At 45.7% G+C, this 21,939-nt stretch overlaps 1 protein-coding gene across 1 annotated transcript in view; it reads right to left on the minus strand.

The window, feature by feature from the left end:
• Positions 1-21,939, minus strand: part of LOC121865426 — a 104,235-nt gene that overhangs the window by 60,385 nt on the left and 21,911 nt on the right. Inside the window, exon 2 of the mRNA XM_042364810.1 lies at positions 17,341-18,529. Within this exon, the coding sequence (XP_042220744.1) occupies positions 17,341-18,288 (948 nt within the window). The 5' untranslated portion in view covers positions 18,289-18,529. The remainder of the gene's footprint in view (positions 1-17,340; positions 18,530-21,939) is intronic.

Below are 21,939 nucleotides of genomic sequence, written 5' to 3' on the forward strand. Positions count from 1 at the left end.
GTACCGCTAGAACCACACACACTGTGATGAGTGGTCCCCCTCACCACCACCACCACCACTCACAACACATTTCAATAGTATGTATCACTTACAACACACCAGTCACCTCACCAGTCATTTCACCAGTCTTCTCACCATATATGTATCCAGTCATAAAATACAAACGCCATCCATCACAACACTTGCCCCCACCTCAGCAACACACTGCCGTTTGCTCCCCCATTTTTGACCAATCTGGACCGGAGGCGTCAGCTGTTGTGTGTGATAGCGAGAATGCAGCTCACGTCAAGGAAGGCAGTTATTTATACGGGTAACCGGCAGACATCAACACATTCCAGAGACCAGTGTTTGGCGATGTTAAGCCATGATTTGTGAGACAGCCTCGAAGGAAGTGTTGTTTTTTTTCTTCTTGGGACACCTGCTGGCATGTGGACATTTGTGAAGATTTGTTGCTGATGAAGACCTGTTTGTAGCGCAGAAATATTGCCGATGAAAGGTTTGTCTTAAGACTTAATGCGTCGTCAAGTGTCATTTATCAAGAGAGTACTGTAGTCTTCCGCCATCAACAGCACATCGTCAATGCTACTGACAACCTCATGCTATTGCTAGTTAACAACACCGCTGGCTAGTGACAACACCTCAAACCACTGACAACACCACCAGGCGGATACACTCTTGGTCAAACTTTACACTAGCAGGAATTCCCAGTCGGGCAGCGCGACACAACGCCACCAGCATTAAGGGCTAGTTCCCCCTTTGGTGAACCTGGAAGCCACAGCTTAACCGACGCTATAGCACACACACCTGTATTGACCACACCAGTACCAAATGGACCACCATCAGCCTACATGACTTTGAATTTACGGAAACGGGAGAAAATGGTCCCTCAAACTATGTGGCCAGAGGGTCGGACGCTACCTTGTGTCCCGGGAAGATATGATCCTTAATGACTTATTGCGGTAAAGTCGTAGTGGTGATAATGCATCCACGTAAATCGGAAGCCCTGTAGTATCCCTGGGTAATTTTAGGCTTTGTCTTGTGTTTGGGGGTAAGTGAAGGTATGAGGAGGGAGAGGGGGGCCACCTGTGTCCCCCAAAGCTGGGTGACCATAAGCTGTGGTGTGGGTTATCCGGGAGTAATGTCATCATGTCTATTTGGTAATGAAGGTGAGAACAAAATATTAAACTTGGTGAAGAAAGTGAGGCGAAAAATATTAAAGAAAGTGAAGAAAATATTAAACATGACGAGTAAAGAAGGTGAAGATGAAAGATTATGTGTCGAGAGGTGGTGAGAGGTCAAGTGGGGAAACTGTTTCGAGTTTATGCATGAGAGAAGAAAGCATTGAGGCAGAGCAAAGACGTCAAGCATTACTCAGCAAGGCCAGAGGAGGAGGAGGAGGAGGAGGTAAATGACAGATAAGAAGAACCAGTGAATGGAACAAGGTGTGGCAGCTGGCGTCCTGGGGGTGCGAAACGGCTTTGAGATTTCCCTGTCTGGGCATCTTGTCTCGTTAGCTTAAAAAAAAAAAGAACTTCCAATTCTTCCTACGTAAAGTAAATCGAATGTTAGTTAATGATTGTAAATTAGGGAGTGAAGATGATTAGTAGTTTTTTAGTAGTTTTTAATGACATGGGATGAAATATTAAGAGATTGAACCATATCATTTATTCAGTGTGTGTGTGTGTGTGTGTGTGTGTCCCCAGCTGCTGTTGTGGATGGTGTTTTTAATTACTGTGATTTTTAGTCTATTTTTCATAATAAAGTAGGATTTTCTCCATCATCATCATCATCATCATCATCAGTGCTCTCATTATTATTATCATCATCATTAATAGAATCTCCCTTTACGACCGCCATTCAGTTACTTTGATACACTTAATCACTGCTATCATAGGTGTTATTATCATCATGAATACTACCATCATTATCATCATTAACACCAACACCATCATTATCACCCTACTATCACCACCCCATCCAGCCCACCCCGCCTACACCTTTATCGCAGGAATGAGGTGGAGGAACACTGCCACTCACCCACTCACTCACTCGCCCCCTGGCTGAGCGAGTGTACAGGTGTTGGGGTGACAAGGGCTGGAGGTACACTCAAGCCACCTACAAATTATCAAGTTCCGGTAATTCTTTTTTTTCCCCTTTAGAATCTGTCGACCTTTTCACCTTTTACGAGTAACCAAGTTGCCCAAGTGACTTCAGGAGATGTTCGCTGGCAAGACACACACACACACTCACACACAAACACGTCAACAAGCAAGCAAGTCGCCAAACATTTCCAGGTTCCAGTGATTCCAGTCTTTTATGTTAACCTCAACGTTGTCAAAGGACCTTCAAACATTCCAATGGACACGAAAGTCTCCAGTATAACCCCAAACGTTTCCCAGTAAACACAAAACTTCTAATGGAACCCAAAGTTTTCGGTGAAACCTCAAAAGTTTCATGTGAACCTCAAAAGTTTTCGGTGAAACCTCAAAAGTTTCATGTGAACCTCAAAAGTTTTCGGTGAAACCTCAAAAGTTTCATGTGAACCTCAAAAGTTTTCGGTGAAACCTCAAAAGTTTCATGTGGACCTCAAAAGTTTCATGTGGACCTCAAAAGTTTCACGTGGACCTCAACTTTCTCAATGTACGAAAACTTTCCCAGGGCAATTGAACGTTGTAATTAAAAGGACATTCTCTCAGTTAATACAAAATATTCCACTTTACTCAGTGTTGTGGCCGAAGATTGAGATTTCAGTTGACAGTAATGTTTCAAGTAGAGATTAAAGTTTCCATTGAATGTTAACGATTGAACAAGACGCTCGTATTTACATTGGACGTCAGCGGCTCAACCAAACGATTTAGTACACACTAAAGTTAATAATGACTTGATGTTTTCAGATGATACTTGTGGTTTAACTTGACCCTAATATTTACGAAGGATACAAACGTCTTTAAGTGGTACCAACATATCAAAGAACAGAAACGTTTCTTAGGACAACACGGCCCATATACGCTTGACCGACATTTGCAGATGGCAGCTTCTTCCACATGTTACACCAGCGTTGACGGTAAACTTTAGTGGCGTTAACAGTGAATTTTAGTGGCGTTAACGGTAAACTATAGTGGCGGTAGCAGTGAATCTTAGTGGCGTTAACGGTGAACTTTAGTGGCGTTAACGGTGAACTTTAGTGTAACCGCAGGACAAAAACAAGTGTATATGATCTTGCCTTTAAATGTTGTACACGTTTACGAGATCCGGATTATAATGGCGATAATATTGTAGGTGCTTCGTAGAGCACTGCTTCTAGGTTTCATAAGTCGCTGTATTATGTATCCTGTGTCAAGTGTGAGAAGAGCTTTTGGCATTGACCACTATGATGTTCAGCTCCATTTGTATCTACAGAGCCTCGTGGAGTAACCTAACCTAACCTAACCTAACCTAACCTAACCTAACCTTGTAGCAGACACCACCCGGAACAGCACAAGGCCATAGACTCTAAACAATACGGTAAAAACATCACCAGTCATTATAATAACATTGACAATAATAACAATAATAACAGTATAATAATAATGTTAATCTAATGAATGACAACACCAAGTTATTTCGACCAGGTATTGTAAGAGGTGGTGTCATTATATTACATTATCTTGGAAGGATTAAAACTCACAGCAAAACATGTATAGCTTCAGGTATGATAAAAGCTTTGAAGCAGAGGAACATAACAGGTTGTGTAATAATTGAATATCTAGCCAGGAGGTTAAACAGACTGGGAATATAATAAATGTAAAATAAATGACTTTGAAATATTAAGGTAAAAATCTTTGTGTTGTTCTTATAAATGTGAATGAACGATATTTAATTATAACTTCTTCCTCGAGAGAATTAGAATGTTAGGAAATAAATGGTAAAAAGTAAAGGTATTCTGTCAGATAGGAAACTTTGCAGGTAATGGGGAAAATCGTCAGCCTTGTATCAAAGAATGAAGGAACGAGTTGGATGACAATGGCAGCCAGAGATCACACCGCCAAGGTCAAGAGCACGAGAGAGAGAGAGAGAGAGAGAGAGAGAGAGAGAGAGAGAGAGAGAGAGAGAGACTCTTTCCCTGTCCCCCTGCCCTTTTCTATACCCATTTCCACACCCATCCAACCTACCCAACAATCCTCTCCCACTACCCTTCCATTCCATCCATCCACACGACCCTATCCACAAGGGTTATTCCACTCTTACCATTACCTCTTGCACTATTCAAATCCAATGACTCCTCCTTTCTCCTGTTCGTTTCTTCTCTCCTTCTCGCCTGATTGGTTTCTTCTCTCTCACTCTCTCATCTTTCTCTGTTCTTCACCTTCTCAAGTCACATCCATTTATCCTCGCATGACCTCTGCTCCTTCCTCTTCCCCGTCACAACTTTTCCTCCTCCCATCCCTACTCCCATCCTGTGGAGCTCTTAATACTAATTCTTTCTCTTTTATTTTCTCTCCACCTCACACGCCCTCACAGTATATGGTTTAGGAAGGTCACCGACATTGTTATGGTTCACGGTAGGTATTGTGGCTGTCTTGCCCCTAACCTCAATGTAAAAGTCAGATTTTTTTATTAGTCTTTTTTTTTTATTATTATTATACTTCTGAGTATTAAAGACACCTCGTTGGACTTTGTGAGTTAGAAATTCCTATACACTGCTCTATGTAACATGTAATTGCTTTTAACTGCTTTGTTTTAGTTTGAGATTCTGACAGCCCGGTTCTCCCCCAAAATAATAATAATAATAATAATAATAAACGTACATTAAGAACATGGCTGACTAATTTACCGATGCGAAATTACAACAACTCACTAGTCAAATACTACGACTTATAACAGCAGTTGCTAAGAAAGTCAATTGTGGGTGGCGCATATTGGATGCTTAGTGCACTGTAAGGGATTGTATTCAGGCTGCCCTATTGTGCTTTGTTACCAGGGAGTGTCAGAAACCTGGTGCGTGGGTGATGAGGTATACACTGTGGACACACCGAGAGTAATGTGTGAGGAGAGAGAGAGAGAGAGAGAGAGAGAGAGAGAGAGAGAGAGAGAGAGAGAGAGAGAGAGAGAGGAATTGCTGGGAAGTGGGTAGTGAGCGCCTGGACTGATAGATTCCCCGGTCATCCAATTAACGTTTACACGGGAGCCTCACACTGGTGGTGGAGCCTCACACTGGTGGTAGAGTGACATACAGGAGCCTCACACTCAGCAGTATCACTCAGAGGAGGACCGCCAAGTGCAGTCAGTCAGTAATCTCCGGCTACCCCGTCGTGTTATATTTTCATCACCCTTCATGATCCTGGACCAAACCCCATTTGTTATGTGGGGGAAAACCGGTGTAATGACCATGAATGTTCCTTTTTTTTCCGGCGTCAGTTTCCGTGTTAGTAAGTGTGGGTCATTGATCAGTAAATTGTGGTGTGGGTTCTTCCCCCGTCAGGTCCACCAGTGAAGGGGCGGACTGGTCACCCGCCTGCAGTGGTGAAGCATGATGACCTTCCTCTCGTTTGTGTGTGTGTGTGTGTAGGTTTATCATATAGTACTACCTAATCTGATCCTCTTCTTGACGTCACCAAATATAACCATCCATCTGATATCTTCACCTGATGCATTAATCCACGTCCCCCCCCCCACTCAAATCTCAGTCCCGTATATGTAAATAATATTCACCTTCTTTACAGATACACCTACAGAGGAAGTAGTTGCTCTCGGGACTAGACCACCAAACTATCAATGCTGTACTGTTGGTTCCTCACTCCCAGGTAGGTGAACTGTTTCTCCTTAATGGTTGTTGTAGTACATTATTATAAGGCGTATGTTTTTGTCATTTCTTTTCGTGATATCGTAAACTGAGAGAGAGAGAGAGAGAGAGAGAGAGAGAGATGCCGCGCGTCGTTTTAGTCAGGCAGGTAGGTAAGTAATACTCAGGTACTCTGGCCCATTCTTAAGAAGTATCACCATTAACCTATGTAGGGAAAAAAAGGGGCATTTAAAGAGTGGTAACCATTATGTTTTTCCGGTAATTAACACACTTTGTACGGTGTTTTATGGTAACAACTGTGTTAACTTTGGTGTTGTTAAAATAAGTTCAAGGTGGAGCTGACCATTTGTAAACAGAAACTCGTGAATAAAGATGAAATTCTCAACAGCCTGTACCAATATAATATTTATTTATTTGTTTATTTATTTATTTATTTATTTATACGAGCTGTCTAAACGTTTATCAATATAGGAAGGGATTAAAAACTATGTAAAGGTGAAAGATATTTATGTCGTGTATGATTTTTTTTAACAGTTATTTACACATCCTTCAATATATAGGTTAGGTTATGTTAGGTTAGGTCTTGACACACCGCCATCATCGTCTTGACACACACACCTCCCCGCCATCACCGTCTTGACACACACACCTCCCCGCCATCATCGTCTTGACACACACCTCCTCGCCATCACCGTTTTGACACACACCCTCCCCGCCATCACCGTCTTGACACACACCTCCCCCGCCACACCACCGTCTTGACACACACCTCCCCCGCCATCGTCTTGACACACAACCTCCCGCCACCACCGTCTTGACAATAACACCTCCCCGCCATCATCGTCTTGACACACACCTCCCCGCCACCACCGTCTTGACACACACACCTCCCCGCCACCACCGTCTTGACACATACCTCCCCGCCACCGTCTTGACACACACCTCCCCGCCACCACCGTCTTGACACACACCTCCCCGCCACCACCGTCTTGACACACACCTCCCCGCCATCACCGTCTTGACACACCTCTTCCACACTATTTGAAGTATCCAAAGACAGCCATTAAAGCCACTTCCATCTTGGAGAAGCTATTACGTTCTTTGTATTCTGAAGAAGTTCATTCCATCTTATCCAATGCAGGAAATTATCCTCGAGTATCCCGGAGCTTTGCCTGGCGGTGGTGGTGGTGGGTGTGGCCCTGGTGTGGTGGTAGGGGTGTCTGTGGTGGTGGTGGCGGCGGTGTTGGTGGTGGTGGACGTGGGGAGGAGTGTTGGGTTCGTTGCTCCGGTAGCAGTGTGTGGCGTGGCGCAGGGCCTCAGGCTCTGCTATTACGCCGGGGCCACGCTTACCCTGTCCGCGCGGGCTGTCGGGGCAGCACGACGGACGGGCAGCCGTTGGAGCAGCAGGAAGGACGGGTAGCGGTCGGGGCAGCAGGAGGGACGGACTGTACTTGGGGCAGCAGGAGAGACGGACAGTAGTTGGGGCAGCAGGAGGGACGGACAGTAGTTGGGGCAGCAGGAGGGACGGACAGTAGTTGGGGCAGCAGGAGGGACGGACAGTAGATGGGGCAGCAGAAAGTCCGTCAAACATATCGGGGTTGTTAAAATCACTTACAAAATAACGTCAGGAACTCACAAGACACTTGACACGTCTGGCCCAGAGTGATGCCGAACATAAACACTAAGAACACTGAAACCTCTCCAAGCTTAATCTGTGGAGGCATCACGAGTGAGCAACACCAGATGGCGGTTCTATACATCGTAACCTTAAAATAAAAGAAGATAACGTTACGATATCGGTACATTAACGAGATTGAGACAGAGATAAAATTCCACTACTAATGGTATTTCAACCTCATCGCCATTACGTTCCCATATCGTAAAGTTTAATCAGATTTTTTTTGGTAGCAGATAACTGTACCAGACCGGAACACTAAGGACGCTTCTTCCCTAATGTTATCCTCATGTCCCAAGGAGCCAGGAAAGGCGATATGTTTATTCATGTAGTGAACTTCAACCCGGCAGTAGGTAGTGATCACACCTATAAGGGTGGAGAAGGAGAGAGAAAGATGGTGAGGAAAAGGAAAGGAGGATGATTACGAAGATAGAGAAACGAACAAAAAGATAATATGGATAGGGAGGGTGAAGAGGAAGAAGGAGGAGGAGGAGGAGGAGGAGGAAGAGAGTAATAGGGAGGAGCAACAGAAAAGAAAAATCCCGGTGATTTAGAATTTTTAACATTGTTGTATTTTTCGTTCACAGATCTTATGGAAATTTACATAGAACACATCAATCATCCTGCACTTGAGATATCCATAGGGAGGTCTTACATACATACATACATACATACATACATACATACATACATACATACATACACGGCGTTACTGGATGAGGTAACCCAAGTCATTTGTGTGAGTGGTGGAAACAATTCATCACCTCCCTAGTGACAAGGGGTCCATCTGTCACCTGTCTACACTTCAGGTCTAAATGTAGTAACGTCATCAACTTGCTTTGTGTGTGTGTGTGTGTGTGTGTGTGTGTGTGTGTGTGTGTGTGTGTGTGTGTGTGTGTGTGTGTGTTCTACTACATCAACACAAAGGTTCCCACGATTACTGCATCTTAATTGCACCAAGTACTTCCTCCTAACTACTGCCTGTGTTCGCCTCTTAGTAACTGACTGACATATTTTTTTCACTGATCTTTAATTTTTTTTCTGTCAAAATATCATTATAGACGAAAGCAACAGTAGTAACGTTTGTATCAGACCAGCTGCGGTACCCGGCGTTGGTCAGATTTGTTTATAAGCAGTAATAGTTCATACCTTATCCCTAACTACACTATATGATACATTACATTCACTATACACTACAGTCACTATACAATCTACACTACATCCACTACCCTATTACCTACATCCACTTCACTACAGATACTTCCTCTACATTACATCCTCTACACTACATCAACTACACTATACTTTTGGTGAGAGTCTCCCCCCATTTAAGACCTGTTTTTAATGAGGGGGCTCACCTTTAAGGAGTAGGGGCCGACCACTAAGGTCAATCTCCCCAAATTTCACCTTTAGGACACTTCTAGAGCCCATCCTAATTTCAGCTCTCCATCTACAAACAGTAGCCACACACACACACACACACACACACACTCACATCACACACACACACACACACACACACACACACACACACACACACACACACACACACACACACACACACACACACACACACATACACACACACACACACACACACGCTGCTTTATATTTTTTAACAGTAGTCAGGAGTACACCAACATGTGGTTTAACACTATCATCATTCTAGTTTGTCAGTGAGGGTTTAAACTGTTACTAAGAAAGTTAAGTTTACATCAATACATTACAAGTCAACAATGTGTGTCTTATAAGGAGATGGTTCAGTGTGTTTAGATGACTCACTACTAAAAGGTTACCATCCTAAACATGAGTGCAAAGTACACTGGTAGTCAGTATGTATATATGCTTGTGTTTACCGTCCACTGACCTTTAGATTACTCTGTGTGTGTGTGTGTGTGTGTGTGTGTGTGTGTGTGTGTGTGTGTGTGTGTGTGTGTGTGTGTGTGTGTGTGTGTGTGTGTGTGTGTGTGTGATGATGTGTGTGTGTGTGTGTGTGTGTGTGTGTGTGTGTGTGTGTGTGTGTGTGTGTGTGTGTGTGTGTGTGTGTGTGTGTCACAATTCATCATTCTGGTTCATAGGTGGCTCTGGCCTATAACCTACAGGCTTAGGTTCTGCCAGGGTTCATAACTTCTGAGGCTTTGTGTGATATACCTGTAGCTGGTCTTGGATCGATCACCTGTGGCAAGTTTGTAAATTCGATTGAAAAAGATACCCGAAGTGAGACTGCCCGAAAAACAATATTTTGTTTCCTTTTCTTCGAATGGTGGGCAGAATGGGAGGGTGGGCGGCGTGGGTGTGTGGGCGGCGTGGTCGGTGTGTCGGGCGTAACCGAGCTCACCCAGCCAGCCAGCCAGGATCTGCCAGGGTGGAGGCTCCGCCACATGTATAATCTCCACAAATTATGGAATATCTTATTTACTGCTCGACACCCTAGACACACACACACACACACACACACACACACACACACACACACACACAAACATATACAACACATACTCACTCTCTCATTTACACACACACACATATAATCTCTCACTGCATACACATACTCTCACTCACTCCTACACCCCCTCCTTCGTCTCCCTCATCACGGTTCAGACAAACTCCTACACTCAGTAAACGATACAGATCAAATAACACACAACTCATCCAGCTCAAACACCCCCACCAAGGTTAAGGCATTAGTGTGTACATGAGAAGGATTTTGATCATAACTTGGAGAGCTGTGTCGATCGTCGGGGGGAAATTTATGACAGGAGAAACAAGAGAGAGTGGATACCGTGTTGGCAATAATGTCGAGCATACAGAGACCACAAGCTTCTCGACGCCCAAGGTTTGTCGCTTATATGGCAACGCTGCGATTTATTGCACGCAAGTTGTAAAGAATATATTATACTTTGTTCTTTAGTTATTTACAAACGGGAGAAAATATTGGGTCTTGCGTTCACGACGGGAGAGGGAGGGAGGGAGTGTCAGGGAGGGAGTGTCAGGGAGGGGTGGTGAGGGGCAACAAACTAAGTAGAGGGTTCAGGTAAGGTGAGGCAGGTGAGGGAGAGGCTGGTGACGTGTGTGTGGATGATTGTGGTGATGAGGAGGCAACCCTGCACCACGCACTGGCCTCACTCTTCCTTCTCCATTCACTGGCCACTCTCCTCCCTTCACTACCCACTGGCCACTTTCCTCCCTTCACCACCCACTGGCCACTTTCCTCCCTTCACCACCCACTGGCCACTCTCCTCCCTTCACCACCCACTGGCCACTTTCCTCCCTTCACCACCCACTGGCCACTCCTCCCTTCACTACCCACTGGCCACTCTCCTCCCTTCAACACCCACTGGCCACTTTCCTCCCCCTTCCCTTCACCACCCACTGGCCACTCTCCTCCCTTCACCACCACTGGCCACCACCACCCTTTCTTGTTCACCACTCTACGGCCACTCCCTTCACCACCCACTGGCCACAGTTCACACTCTCACCTCCCCAGACCTACTAACCACACCCTCCCTTTTCCACTCACTAGCCACACCCTCGCCTCCCCTACTGTCGTGGTTCAGCTTACTAGCCACGCCTCTCCCTTCACCTACTAGCCAACAATGCCATGACCCCTTGTTCTTATAAGTTTGTGGTGTGCCCAGGTCTGGTGGCAATTATGGAGTGGTTGGCTGTCTGGTGACCTTCCGTGACCTCTCCTGACCCCGTTAGTAACCACACAATAATCTTTCGTATCTTCCCGTGACCCTCATTAGTGACCCTTCGTGACCACAACACCTGTGACTCGTGACAGTCGCCACCTGCTCTGGTACTTATGTACTTTTGTGTACTAACTCTATAATCTGTATAGTGAGGACAGTATATATAACACAGTTGGTCTTGGGTAATTGTCTGCACCACCTGCCCTTGTGAGTTGGTTCTGACAGGTGTAACAATCACCCCACAGGTGTAACAATCAATATAACACCTGTGTGCCAGCTAATGTTGTAAACAGGTGTAACAATCACAATACAACACCTGTGTACCAGCTAATGTTGTAAACAGGTGTAACAATCACAATACAACACCTGTGTACCAGCTAATGTTGTAAACAGGTGTAACAATCACAATACAACACCTGTGTACCAGCTAATGTTGTAAACAGGTGTAACAATCACAATACAACACCTGTGTACCAGCTAATGTTGTAAACAGGTGTAACAATCACAATACAACACCTGTGTACCCAGTATGAGACTGTCAACTGTCATAACCAACACACACACACACGCGTAATGGAGATTATATAACTGTTTTCATCTCTACATATTTTGGCAATGAAGTTTTCCGGCATATCTCTTAATACATTAACAGTATAACATAAACAAGAGTGTAGCGCATTCGACCGTGACTCAGCAGTGCGGTACTTCTAAGTAAAACAGAACTTGAGTGAGAAAAATTTAAAAACAAATAATCAGACCTTGTTCATAGGGGGCCTGGAGATTATTATTATTATTATTATTATTATTATTATTATTATTATTATTATTATTATTATTATTATTATTATTACTATTATTACTATTATTATTATTATTATTATTATTATTATTATTATTATTATTGAATCTGTTTCTAATGTTATAGACCTGAAATTTAAACCCAAGAAATTTCATGGTATAGCAATATACTGAATACTTGTACACGTAATATAAGTACTACTGGACTAATGTTATCTCCACCCCCTCCCCCTCACCACCCGGCCCATCTTCATTACCTTCACCTATAATATTATGATATATTCCTCCCCCCATCCACCCTCCCGCCCATCCTCTCGCCCATCCTCCCGCCCATCCGCTCCTCTTAAGACAGACCCGATAGAGGGACAGAGACAGATGAGGTGGGGGTGAGAGGGAGCTTACGCATATGTATAAGTCCACTACTTTAATCATCTTACACAAAGGGATTAGAAATGCTAATTCACAGAGACTCGGATGGGGACTGGCTAATATGGTAGTGTGCGCAATGTAGTGTGTCAGTGGTGCGCAGTGTAGTGTGTCAGTGGTGCGCAGTGTAGTGTGAGGCGCCTGAATCAACTATATGTCTTCTTAGTTTTAAATTGTTCTAACGTCTTATATTTCTATTGTTAGTTTTCGTTTATTTAGTTTGTTAATTTTGCGGGGTGCGTGTGTGTGTGGGGTGTTATAGCAGTGCCCCCTCTGGCCGACCCTGACACGGGGCGCTGGTGGGGCTGCAAATGTGGCCTTTCTCTCGAGTCGCGGTTGAGCACGGAGGTCTTACACTGACCCACACCCTGCGTTCCCACGATGCTCTGCCACGCCTCCACCACGCCCACACACTTGGTACTCACACACACACACACACACACACGCACACACACTTATACTCGCTTATAATATACATGTATAGATAATTAATGAATATACATACAGCCTCTCTCTCTCTCTCTCTCTCTCTCTCTCTCTCTCTCTCTGTCTTTTGTGATGTTTATATTCATAGAAATATGATGGAGGTTATAACTTACCGAAGATGGCAAACTCCTTTTCTGGCAATCACCCCCATGAACCCAAAGACACGTGTAGGCCTACCCCACCACCTCCCCCATTACCACCTAAGATACTTGTAGGCCTACCATACCACTACCCTTCCCACGACCCCCGAGATATGTACAGGCCTGACCTACGCCCCTCCCAGTCCCCTTTCATCTGCTCACAGGCCAGAGATGTGTGTGTAGGCCTAGTCAACCCTCCCAGCTCTCATGGTGTGGGTGACAAACACAGGTGTACATCATGTCCTTTGATCCGTAGGCCTACTCTGACCGTCACGAGAACACGAGGGTCCTGACCTGCGTGATGTACCAACACACACACACACACACGTACACGTACACAAAACACACACACACACACACACACACACACACACACACTGACACACACCAGGTGATTCAGGACGGGCTACTTTATATGCATGTTTGATTAGCGGTCAGCTGTAAATAGTGGGAGCGTCCCGTGTGGGGGTCAGCGTGTGCCAGACACGGGTCATGGGGTGGAGGAGTGTGTGTGGTGCATCAGGGCAATTAAAACATGAGTTAAAGGCTAAAAATGCCGAGGTGTGGGGACAGAGGAGGAAGAGTGAATACGGGGAGGATAGAAAATGTAAAAAAAGCTACAATGTGGGTGAGAGAGGTGGCGGGGGTGTCGACAGAGGCAGCAAGGGGGAGGCGGGGTACCATGGGGTGTGGCTTAGAGACAGCGAAGTGGGAGGGTGAGGGACGATTGAGTGGGGGACTATAAAGGCAGGTGTTACTATGAGAGTCATCTACCTCACTCATACAGGACAATGAAGCTTTTAGCGAATTCTTAGCTCCTTCCATCCTCGGAGCATGAGACATTCTCCAGGCCGTATTAAGAGACGTATGACTGAGCATGGGAGAGGACTCGGCCTGGAGGTGTGGGCTGTGTGATGTTACAGGCCGTATTGCTGTTGGAACTCAGTGTGTATTGATCAGCCTGTGTGTGTCAAGAGACCTCAGCTCAGGGAACAGGTTGGTAGACGGCAACTGGTGTACGTGCGTTGGATGGTATTCATTTTATGGGTGAGGCATTATCAGTGATGGTCATAAGACAGCCTCACCTAATAGACAACAACATTATAGTTCATCGGAATCCAGGCGGTAGTCTAGACCGCCAGAAGACAGCCTCGACCACCAGATGGCAACCAAACCGGCTGGACGACAGGCAGACAAGAGCCCCGATGATCAGACAAAATTCAAGACAGATCAAAGATTCGACAGCCATGATGTCTAGACGACAGCCAAGATGATCATACAACAACCACGTCATCTACAAAACTGATGTCAATAAACGCCTGAACAGAGGGAGGGAGGAAACACTGAGTGAGGGAAGTGGTCAGCGGAGACAGAGAATAATAACCTATAAAGTCTGCACAATTCTTGAGCGGTGAGTCAGCACCACCTACAGCGGCCCCGGTGGCCAGCCAGCCGGGGACGGAGGGCAGGAGGTAGTCAGGCAGTGACGGAGGGCAGGAGGTAGCCAGGCAGTGACGGAGGGCAGGAGGTAGTCAGGCAGTGACGGAGGGCAGGAGGTAGTCAGGCAGTGACGGAGGGCAGGAGGTAGCAAGGCAGTGAGAGCAGGAGGTAGCAAGGCAGGCATGGGAAGGGAAGGAATACCAATGATAAGAAGAGGGGGGGTGGGTGTTTTGGTTCAGGGAAGCAACAGAGTGAGGCGAGTTAGAAGGTGTGAAAGGTGAGGGAACGTAATTCGAGGACAGTCAAGCGCTGGACTATTGTGGGAATCAGCGACGGATACTAATGGTGGGGTAATAGATGGTAAGGAAGAAGTAATAGGAGATTTCCTTGAATAGAACCCCAGAACATGACCATTGTACAATCATCCTTGGGATATAAACTCGTAGCTACACAGGACAGATCACCACTGGCCAGCTTACCTAAGGTCACTACATCATCAGACGTGTCAACCTTACCATATAGAATTGACATAACAACAGAGAGTTGGACACCTCAGAGTGTTAAATCATCGTCCTCAGAGGGTACTGGGTGGAGAGGGTGTGAGGGTGGAGCAGTAGCGGGAGGAGAGGAAGTGAAGATGGAGCAGTACTGGGTGGAGAGGGTGTGAGGGTGGAGCAGTAGCGGGTGGAGAGGAAGTGAAGATGGAGCAGTACTGGGTGGAGAGGGTGTGAGGGTGGAGCAGTAGCGGGTGGAGAGGGTGTGAAGATGGAGCAGTGCTGGGTGGAGAGGGTGTGAGGGTGGAGCAGTAGCGGGTGGAGAGGGTGTGAAGATGGAGCAGTATTGGGTGGAGAGGGTAGTAGCTGGGTGGAGAGGGTGTGAGGGTGGAGCAGTAGCGGGTGGAGAGGGAGTGAAGATGGAGCAGTATTGGGTGGAGAGGGTAGTAACATAGTGGCGGGAAGTTCACCTTTGACATTATGCAGATGACCAAGTTTACAAGACACATGAGTACTGGACCCACCGTGACCAAGTGTCCTGTTGCTCTGCCTCTTGTGGTGCTTTCTCTCCGGTCTATTTTCTCTGGCACTTGGCTGACCCCGCTGTGTGTGTTTGTGTGTATGGCAGGGAGGGGAAGGAAGGAAGTGAAGGGAGGTAGACACAGTTTCCTCTTGACTCAAAAGACGACATTGAGGGTGACAGGAGATCCGACAGGTCCAGGCTAGGGTATATAGAGTCATCTGCCTGCTGTGGGGATCCTCGCCTACTGTGAACTAGATAATCATATGGATAAATATAATCCTCTGTAATATAAAGTTAAATATACAAAGTAATTTACAAATTAACCCATGAAAAAAAATTCTGATGTTAATTACCCAGTCAGTTGCTCTTGGTAATCGGAAAAGAAAAACAGTAAAGTTGAAGTGGTGTGGAAACTAGTGGCGTGGTAGGCTGGTAGCCAAGGGCGGCACAGTGGCCTGGTGGGCAGGTGGGAGTCACATGCACGAGAGGGAGGAGGGAGAAGAGACAGGTGAAGCAACTCAGGGAAGAATGATGTGTGGAGACTGAGAGAATGTGTACTACAACAATCCACATTGTTAGGAGAGAGGAGTAGGCAGAGAAGAGCGGGTCATTATCATGTTGAGTGAAAAAAAAGCAGCAGAAGGCCCTGCACGCTATGGCCAGCATCAACAAGCACTACAGGAGTGACTGGCGAAGTTTTTATCAATGTGGTGGAGTGCACATGTACTGTTACCTCAAGGATTGGCCAAGCTACGGGCTGCTGCTGCCCCGGGAATATTGACCATGTTCACTACCCTGTCACACACACTAAGTAAATACTAAACACAGTGCCGCTGATGGCCGTTGAGTCATCCTAGTCTTCATCGGTTATTTTTATCATGTCCAAATCACCTTGATGTATGTGTGGATAATACGAGACGGTAAATTAGTTGATACTGATGAGACAATTATATATATATATATATATATATATATATATATATATATATATATATATATATATATATATATATATATATATATATATATATATATATATATATATATGACACATTGTGCACCTAAGACTACTGTGTTAGAGTAATAAGTACAGCAGATGTCCCACTTGATCCATCGGTGACAGGCAGTGTACAGCGGCTCCTCTTGCGTGGTGCAGCCAGTGAAACACGCCGTCAAATAATGTGGTCAGGGAGAAAGTCAGCCACAAATTACTGCTAGCAGAAACTTGTAGGTTTGATTTAATATATAAGAGCCCTAGCTGGTGTGGGAAGCCAAGGTGCTGCAGTGTTAGTCCACTACACTATGATATTAAGTGTTGTCTCTCAAAAGACTAAGTAATTGACAAGTGCAACAACACTATCACCATCTCTCTCGAAATAAAGGGCTTTCTCGTAAGTGTCCATACTAAGAACTCGATATAGCCGATAACATCCATACATCCTTTAATATATATATATATATATATAATATACCACTGTAATAAAACCGAGACAAACCAGTCTGGTTTTGACCTGTGTGTCGTAAACAGTATCCTTATGCTATAATTATATAGATGGCGCTGTGAACTAAATTTGACTTGTGATGATAATCTTTTAAGTTATGCTTATCCGCCTGCGTGGCCTCACGACATGATATCTTAGTTCATAAGACATGGGGAGGCAGGTGCTGAGGTGTGCACCTTCTGTTGAACGTGGGCATTATATATACGGCGCCTGTCAGTGAATAAAACCGTGTAAAACTGAGTGTATACGAGGTAATGTGTAAGAGAATTACTGTAAGAGCTATGTGCCCGGTGCTCACTATACTGTGTGTATACTACAACTATACAAAAATGTTAAGTTTAATGGTAGACACGAGGTTGATGCAGGCAGAGGTACTTACCATGTATGGGAAGTGGTTGACGAGAAAGCACAGGGCCGCCACAGCCAGAGTTGTCCCCCAGCGGAAGTCTGAGGCAGGCGTGCGAGGCACCCCACTGGGCTTGTTGACGCCCACACCCTTGTGTGTCCTGCCGGGCAGCGCGGGTGGCGGCCTGTGGGGCGGTGGCGGGGGCACTAGGTCCGAAGTGGAGGATGCGGCGTGCATAGCTCCATGCACGCCGCCCATCCGTCCTGACGACGCATTGGATGATGTGGTGGATGCAGACGAGGCCGCCGCATGGAGAGCTGTACCCTGGCGTCCACCACTGGAGGAACTGGTAGAGGAGGTGGTGGTGGCAGCGATGGGTGCCATGTCTGAGTGTGCAGGAGAGGGCTCGTTACACCCTCGCCCTGCCTGCACTACCCCCACACTCACCCCGCCAGCCACCACCAGCAGCCCGTACACACTCAGCACGAATAGGGAGAGGCGTACATGCAGGGCGTGCGGCAGGAAGGTACAGTGCTCGAACGTGTCCAGCGCGTCAGACGGCCGAGCCAATATGGCGGCCACGCCCACCAGGGCAGCGATGGTGGCCAACACTGCCAGGTGGTAACGGATCTGGTGGCGACGGACACTGAACCGGTACTTGTAAGGCCACTGGCTGGTCAGCGCGCGGTCCACCAGCAGCGACGCAACCGTGGCCGCCTGTAGGGTCCGCGTGGCACTCAGACTCCACACGAAAGCACCACACGCAGCCGAAGACTCGGGCCTCATGAGGCTCAGGAGAGCATAAGCGAACACTTGCAGCGCCATCAGCAGCTCTTGCACGAACACTGCCAGCAGGAAGAGATCTACTGAGCGCCACTGGCGGCGGTAAGAGTGGAAGACCCCCAGCACCCAGGCGCACATGAGGAAGATGAGGGGCGCGGCCGCCGACAGCCCGATCCAGCTGTATGTGAGGGCCCGCATGGTGAGGGTCAAGCTGGGTCAGCGCGGGTCAGCTGTGGCCCCGCCCCGCTGCTCTACCGGCCCGACACAGCTCATCGACACCACCATCTTAGTCGGTGGTCCATGGTGAGGCAGGACTGGTTCACCCTCACACGGGCCATCACTCACGGCACGACGCCTGGCCGGGTACTGTGCTGCCCCTACTGACGTTGTCTTGTAACATCCACCGCAGCAAGTCAGGTCCTCACTAGCACGTTCCTCTCTGAAACAAACATCAACTGAATATTAATACATGCACAGTAAGTCTCGTCCACCCAGCACTCTGGAATATAACTGTCGCATAACATAGAGTATCAACATAGTACTTTGTATGACTGCTAGAATTTCACCTGACACTTTGTGACGTCCAAGGAGAGCTACACATCGTTATGTAGTATCAGTACAAGTAACATAAGGGCTTCAGTATTATTGTGACGACATGATTATGACCCTCACTCAGATAAAAATAATACAATTAACATCCAGATGTTACTTGCGTGGCCAGTTCTACTTATTATATAATCCATTAAGATTAATTGACGTAATGTTTTTTGCTATTCAGTAAAGATTTTTTTTCGTGTTTTAGTGATGATTTTACAATGTCGTGTCGCCACATTTACTCTACCAAAGGTTCATACTAACATTTATTTTGTTAATGGCGTCCAAAGCGAACTCAAATTGGCGCAAATTAATTATCTAATTTATAGGATTCATTACTGTGCTTCGTAAGAGCTTAATGATGTGGTTCAGAGTACAGGTGCAGGTGTCCCATGCACGTTAACGCCTTTGGCTTCATGACAAAAAAGGTGAAATTTTATGAAGATCAGTGTCGCGGCCACAGAGTGAATGAAGCTGAACTCATCCAATTCCAGTATATAATTGTCAATAACTTTGGTATTCTAAATTTCACAACATAACTATTTAGGAATGTATTTTAGTTAATGTTAAGTAATGTCTGGTGAGGGAAGGTGGGTTTTATTTCGCTTGATTTAGACAACATGATGCCTCAGCCGCCATAATAGACATGAACGGCAATACTCACTTTTATGATTATGTATAAAAATCTAGTTGTCACTGTAAATATCATTTCATAACAAATTCATTGCAAAAGCGGAAATGTTACACAAACTCGAGTAAAATTGTTGCCATTATCTGCCACACCGTACAGGAGTGCAGGTTCTGTAATAAAAAATATAATATAGGCCTCCTAGGATTTCTTAACTTCCCTAACATGAGATAAATTAGCTACTCCGTGTACCGCCCGTCGTTAGGAGGGAGAGGAGGATTACGTGCAGGAACCCGTGCACACCAGCGCCTCCAGTCAACAGCACCAGTGCGAGAAATCGTAAGAGAAGCCTTTTTGCTAAAGGCGTATAGCTTTTGGAGACACGATAGATCCTAGAGATTTATACGAGAAATCTCTTTGTGACTCCCGCCCCTATGAGCATCTTCACCCACGTACCGTTTTCTAAATGCCAGGGTGACCCCTGACTGGTGGGTGGCAGCGCCTACGCTATCCACACACGTGCCCAGCAAACTAGACCCCGTGCAGGGCAAATTAAAAAAATTCTCTGCCTACCACTTCAGGACGGCTCACTCATGATAAGGTAGAGGGAAAAAACTTTACGCTTCAGTGAATAATGAAGAGAGACTTAAAATCAGTCAAGTTGACGGCAGACAAACATAAAACGGAAGGTTTTTATTTCCTGTAAAAAGAAAACTGGTTTTACTTTTGAGAAATAATGTAAATATTATATTATTAAGTGTTGTGTGTGGAGGGTACAGGGTACAGTACACCATGACAGCTCAAAATTCTGCCAAGATGACGACGACCCGGCCGGGCGGGCTGCCGGCTGAACCATTGCACGCACAATACTGTATTATACCAAGATTTTACGATCCTTAAGTTAATATTGATCTTGACGAGTAAGTTGAAGTTTGTGAGTTAAGTTGGTATTATTGCCGACTTCTGCTTAGCTTCCCACTGTCACCATCAAGGCTTACATCATTATGTTCTCCGTGGTGGTGACTCTTGGCACACTTAACAGAGTAGGACCTCCCTCTCTCGATTACCATAACACCCCTTTAATGGTCTCGCCGCACTCCTCACCCACCTAAGACCATCACACGAGGGAGAGCGGCAGTCAACACGAAGAAAAGGAAAACCGGAAATAAGAACCAAGGAGTAGAAAAGACAAAATTGTTGTGAAAAAGAGAATATAAAACGATTGCTGAAGTTATTAATCTATTGAGTCGATGGAAAGTTATTGCGTAGAAACCAAATCCAAGTCACTATCGAGCAGACAGATGGGTAAATTCTATATCCCCCGAACTGTGTATTTGGGAATGAAAAGGAAAATAAAAAAAAAGAAAAAAGAAAGATGCAGGAAGAAAAACGAACAGTAAAACACAGATGCGGTAAGAGCTATAAGGTTATTTGGACTTGGTTTTGCAAACTAATCTTATCTGGCAGAGAACACAACACAAGTATTCTTTCTTTTGTAATTGTCATACTGATGAGAAAGAGGCTATGGGGTGTATTGTGTAGGTGAGGAGGGAGTGTGCCACGGACTCTCCTCTAGGTAGTGAGATGGCGGGTTTTCTCGTGGCCGCAGGCAGTATAGGAAGATCAATATTGGTTTAGTTGTTGGCACTGTAACACAAACATGGGAGGTTTCCGCTAACACCACCCTCACTCACAGCCTGCGATCGTCGCCCGAACTAACTGTCGCTACACACTTGCTTCTCCACTTATTTAACAGTGTAAACCGAGTAAGTGCCTTCAGGAGGACTTGTAGCACGTGACACCGGGTTGTAGAGCAAGACCTGGAGCAGAAGGTCTTTTAAGATGAGCAGACAGGTGTGACCAGTGGCAGGAAGGTTACAAGAAAAGGAGAAGAGCTTGAATACGGTGATGAGAAGTTGAAGTAGAGATGGAGGAGGGATAGAAGGTGATGAGAGGTAGAGAAAGGAGAGAAGAGGTGGAAGGTGAACTGTTGGATGATAGAGGAAGATGAGGAGTGAGGTAAAGTATGAAGGAGGAGGTCTGAGTAAACATACCCGTCCTCTAGACTACAGAGTAGGAAGCACACAGCCACACTCCACCGCCAACACTGCACCGATAAAAAAGACAGTTTATAAATGTAGCAATAAAACCCTTCATGCCTAGAGAACAATGGGGCCATGGGAGCAACACACAGCGCTGATGATGGTGTTGACGACAGGGGAACACTTCCTCGCTCTAGCGGTAGTCAGCTGGGCTCCTAATTATTGTTATGACATACAGTGACAGAGGTGGGCAGGTTGGTGGTGAACTATAGGTAGTAGGAGTGAGGAATAGTACTCTTGGTGAGATAGGTGAGGAGACAGGCAGCCTAGATGGCAGGTAGTAAACAAAGCAGCAAAGGTGACCATTATCACCAGCATTACCTGAGAGCTGGGGTGAGAGAGAGGGTAGCTGACTGTGACACAAGGTACCACAGTGTTTTGTTAGATAAAGCATATAAATGCATGTGGTAATTCATATGAACCAATTCTGGGAGAGACCTTTAACGGCCGAGTAGGTCTTTGTCGACAAAAGTTTTTACTAATGTCCTTATCGTCGGTGTTAATTGTTTCTAGTTTTATAGGTCA

Source organism: Homarus americanus, unplaced genomic scaffold (assembly GCF_018991925.1).
Source record: "Homarus americanus isolate GMGI-L3 unplaced genomic scaffold, GMGI_Hamer_2.0 scaffold25483, whole genome shotgun sequence".
NCBI classification, from domain to species: Eukaryota; Metazoa; Arthropoda; class Malacostraca; order Decapoda; family Nephropidae; genus Homarus; species Homarus americanus.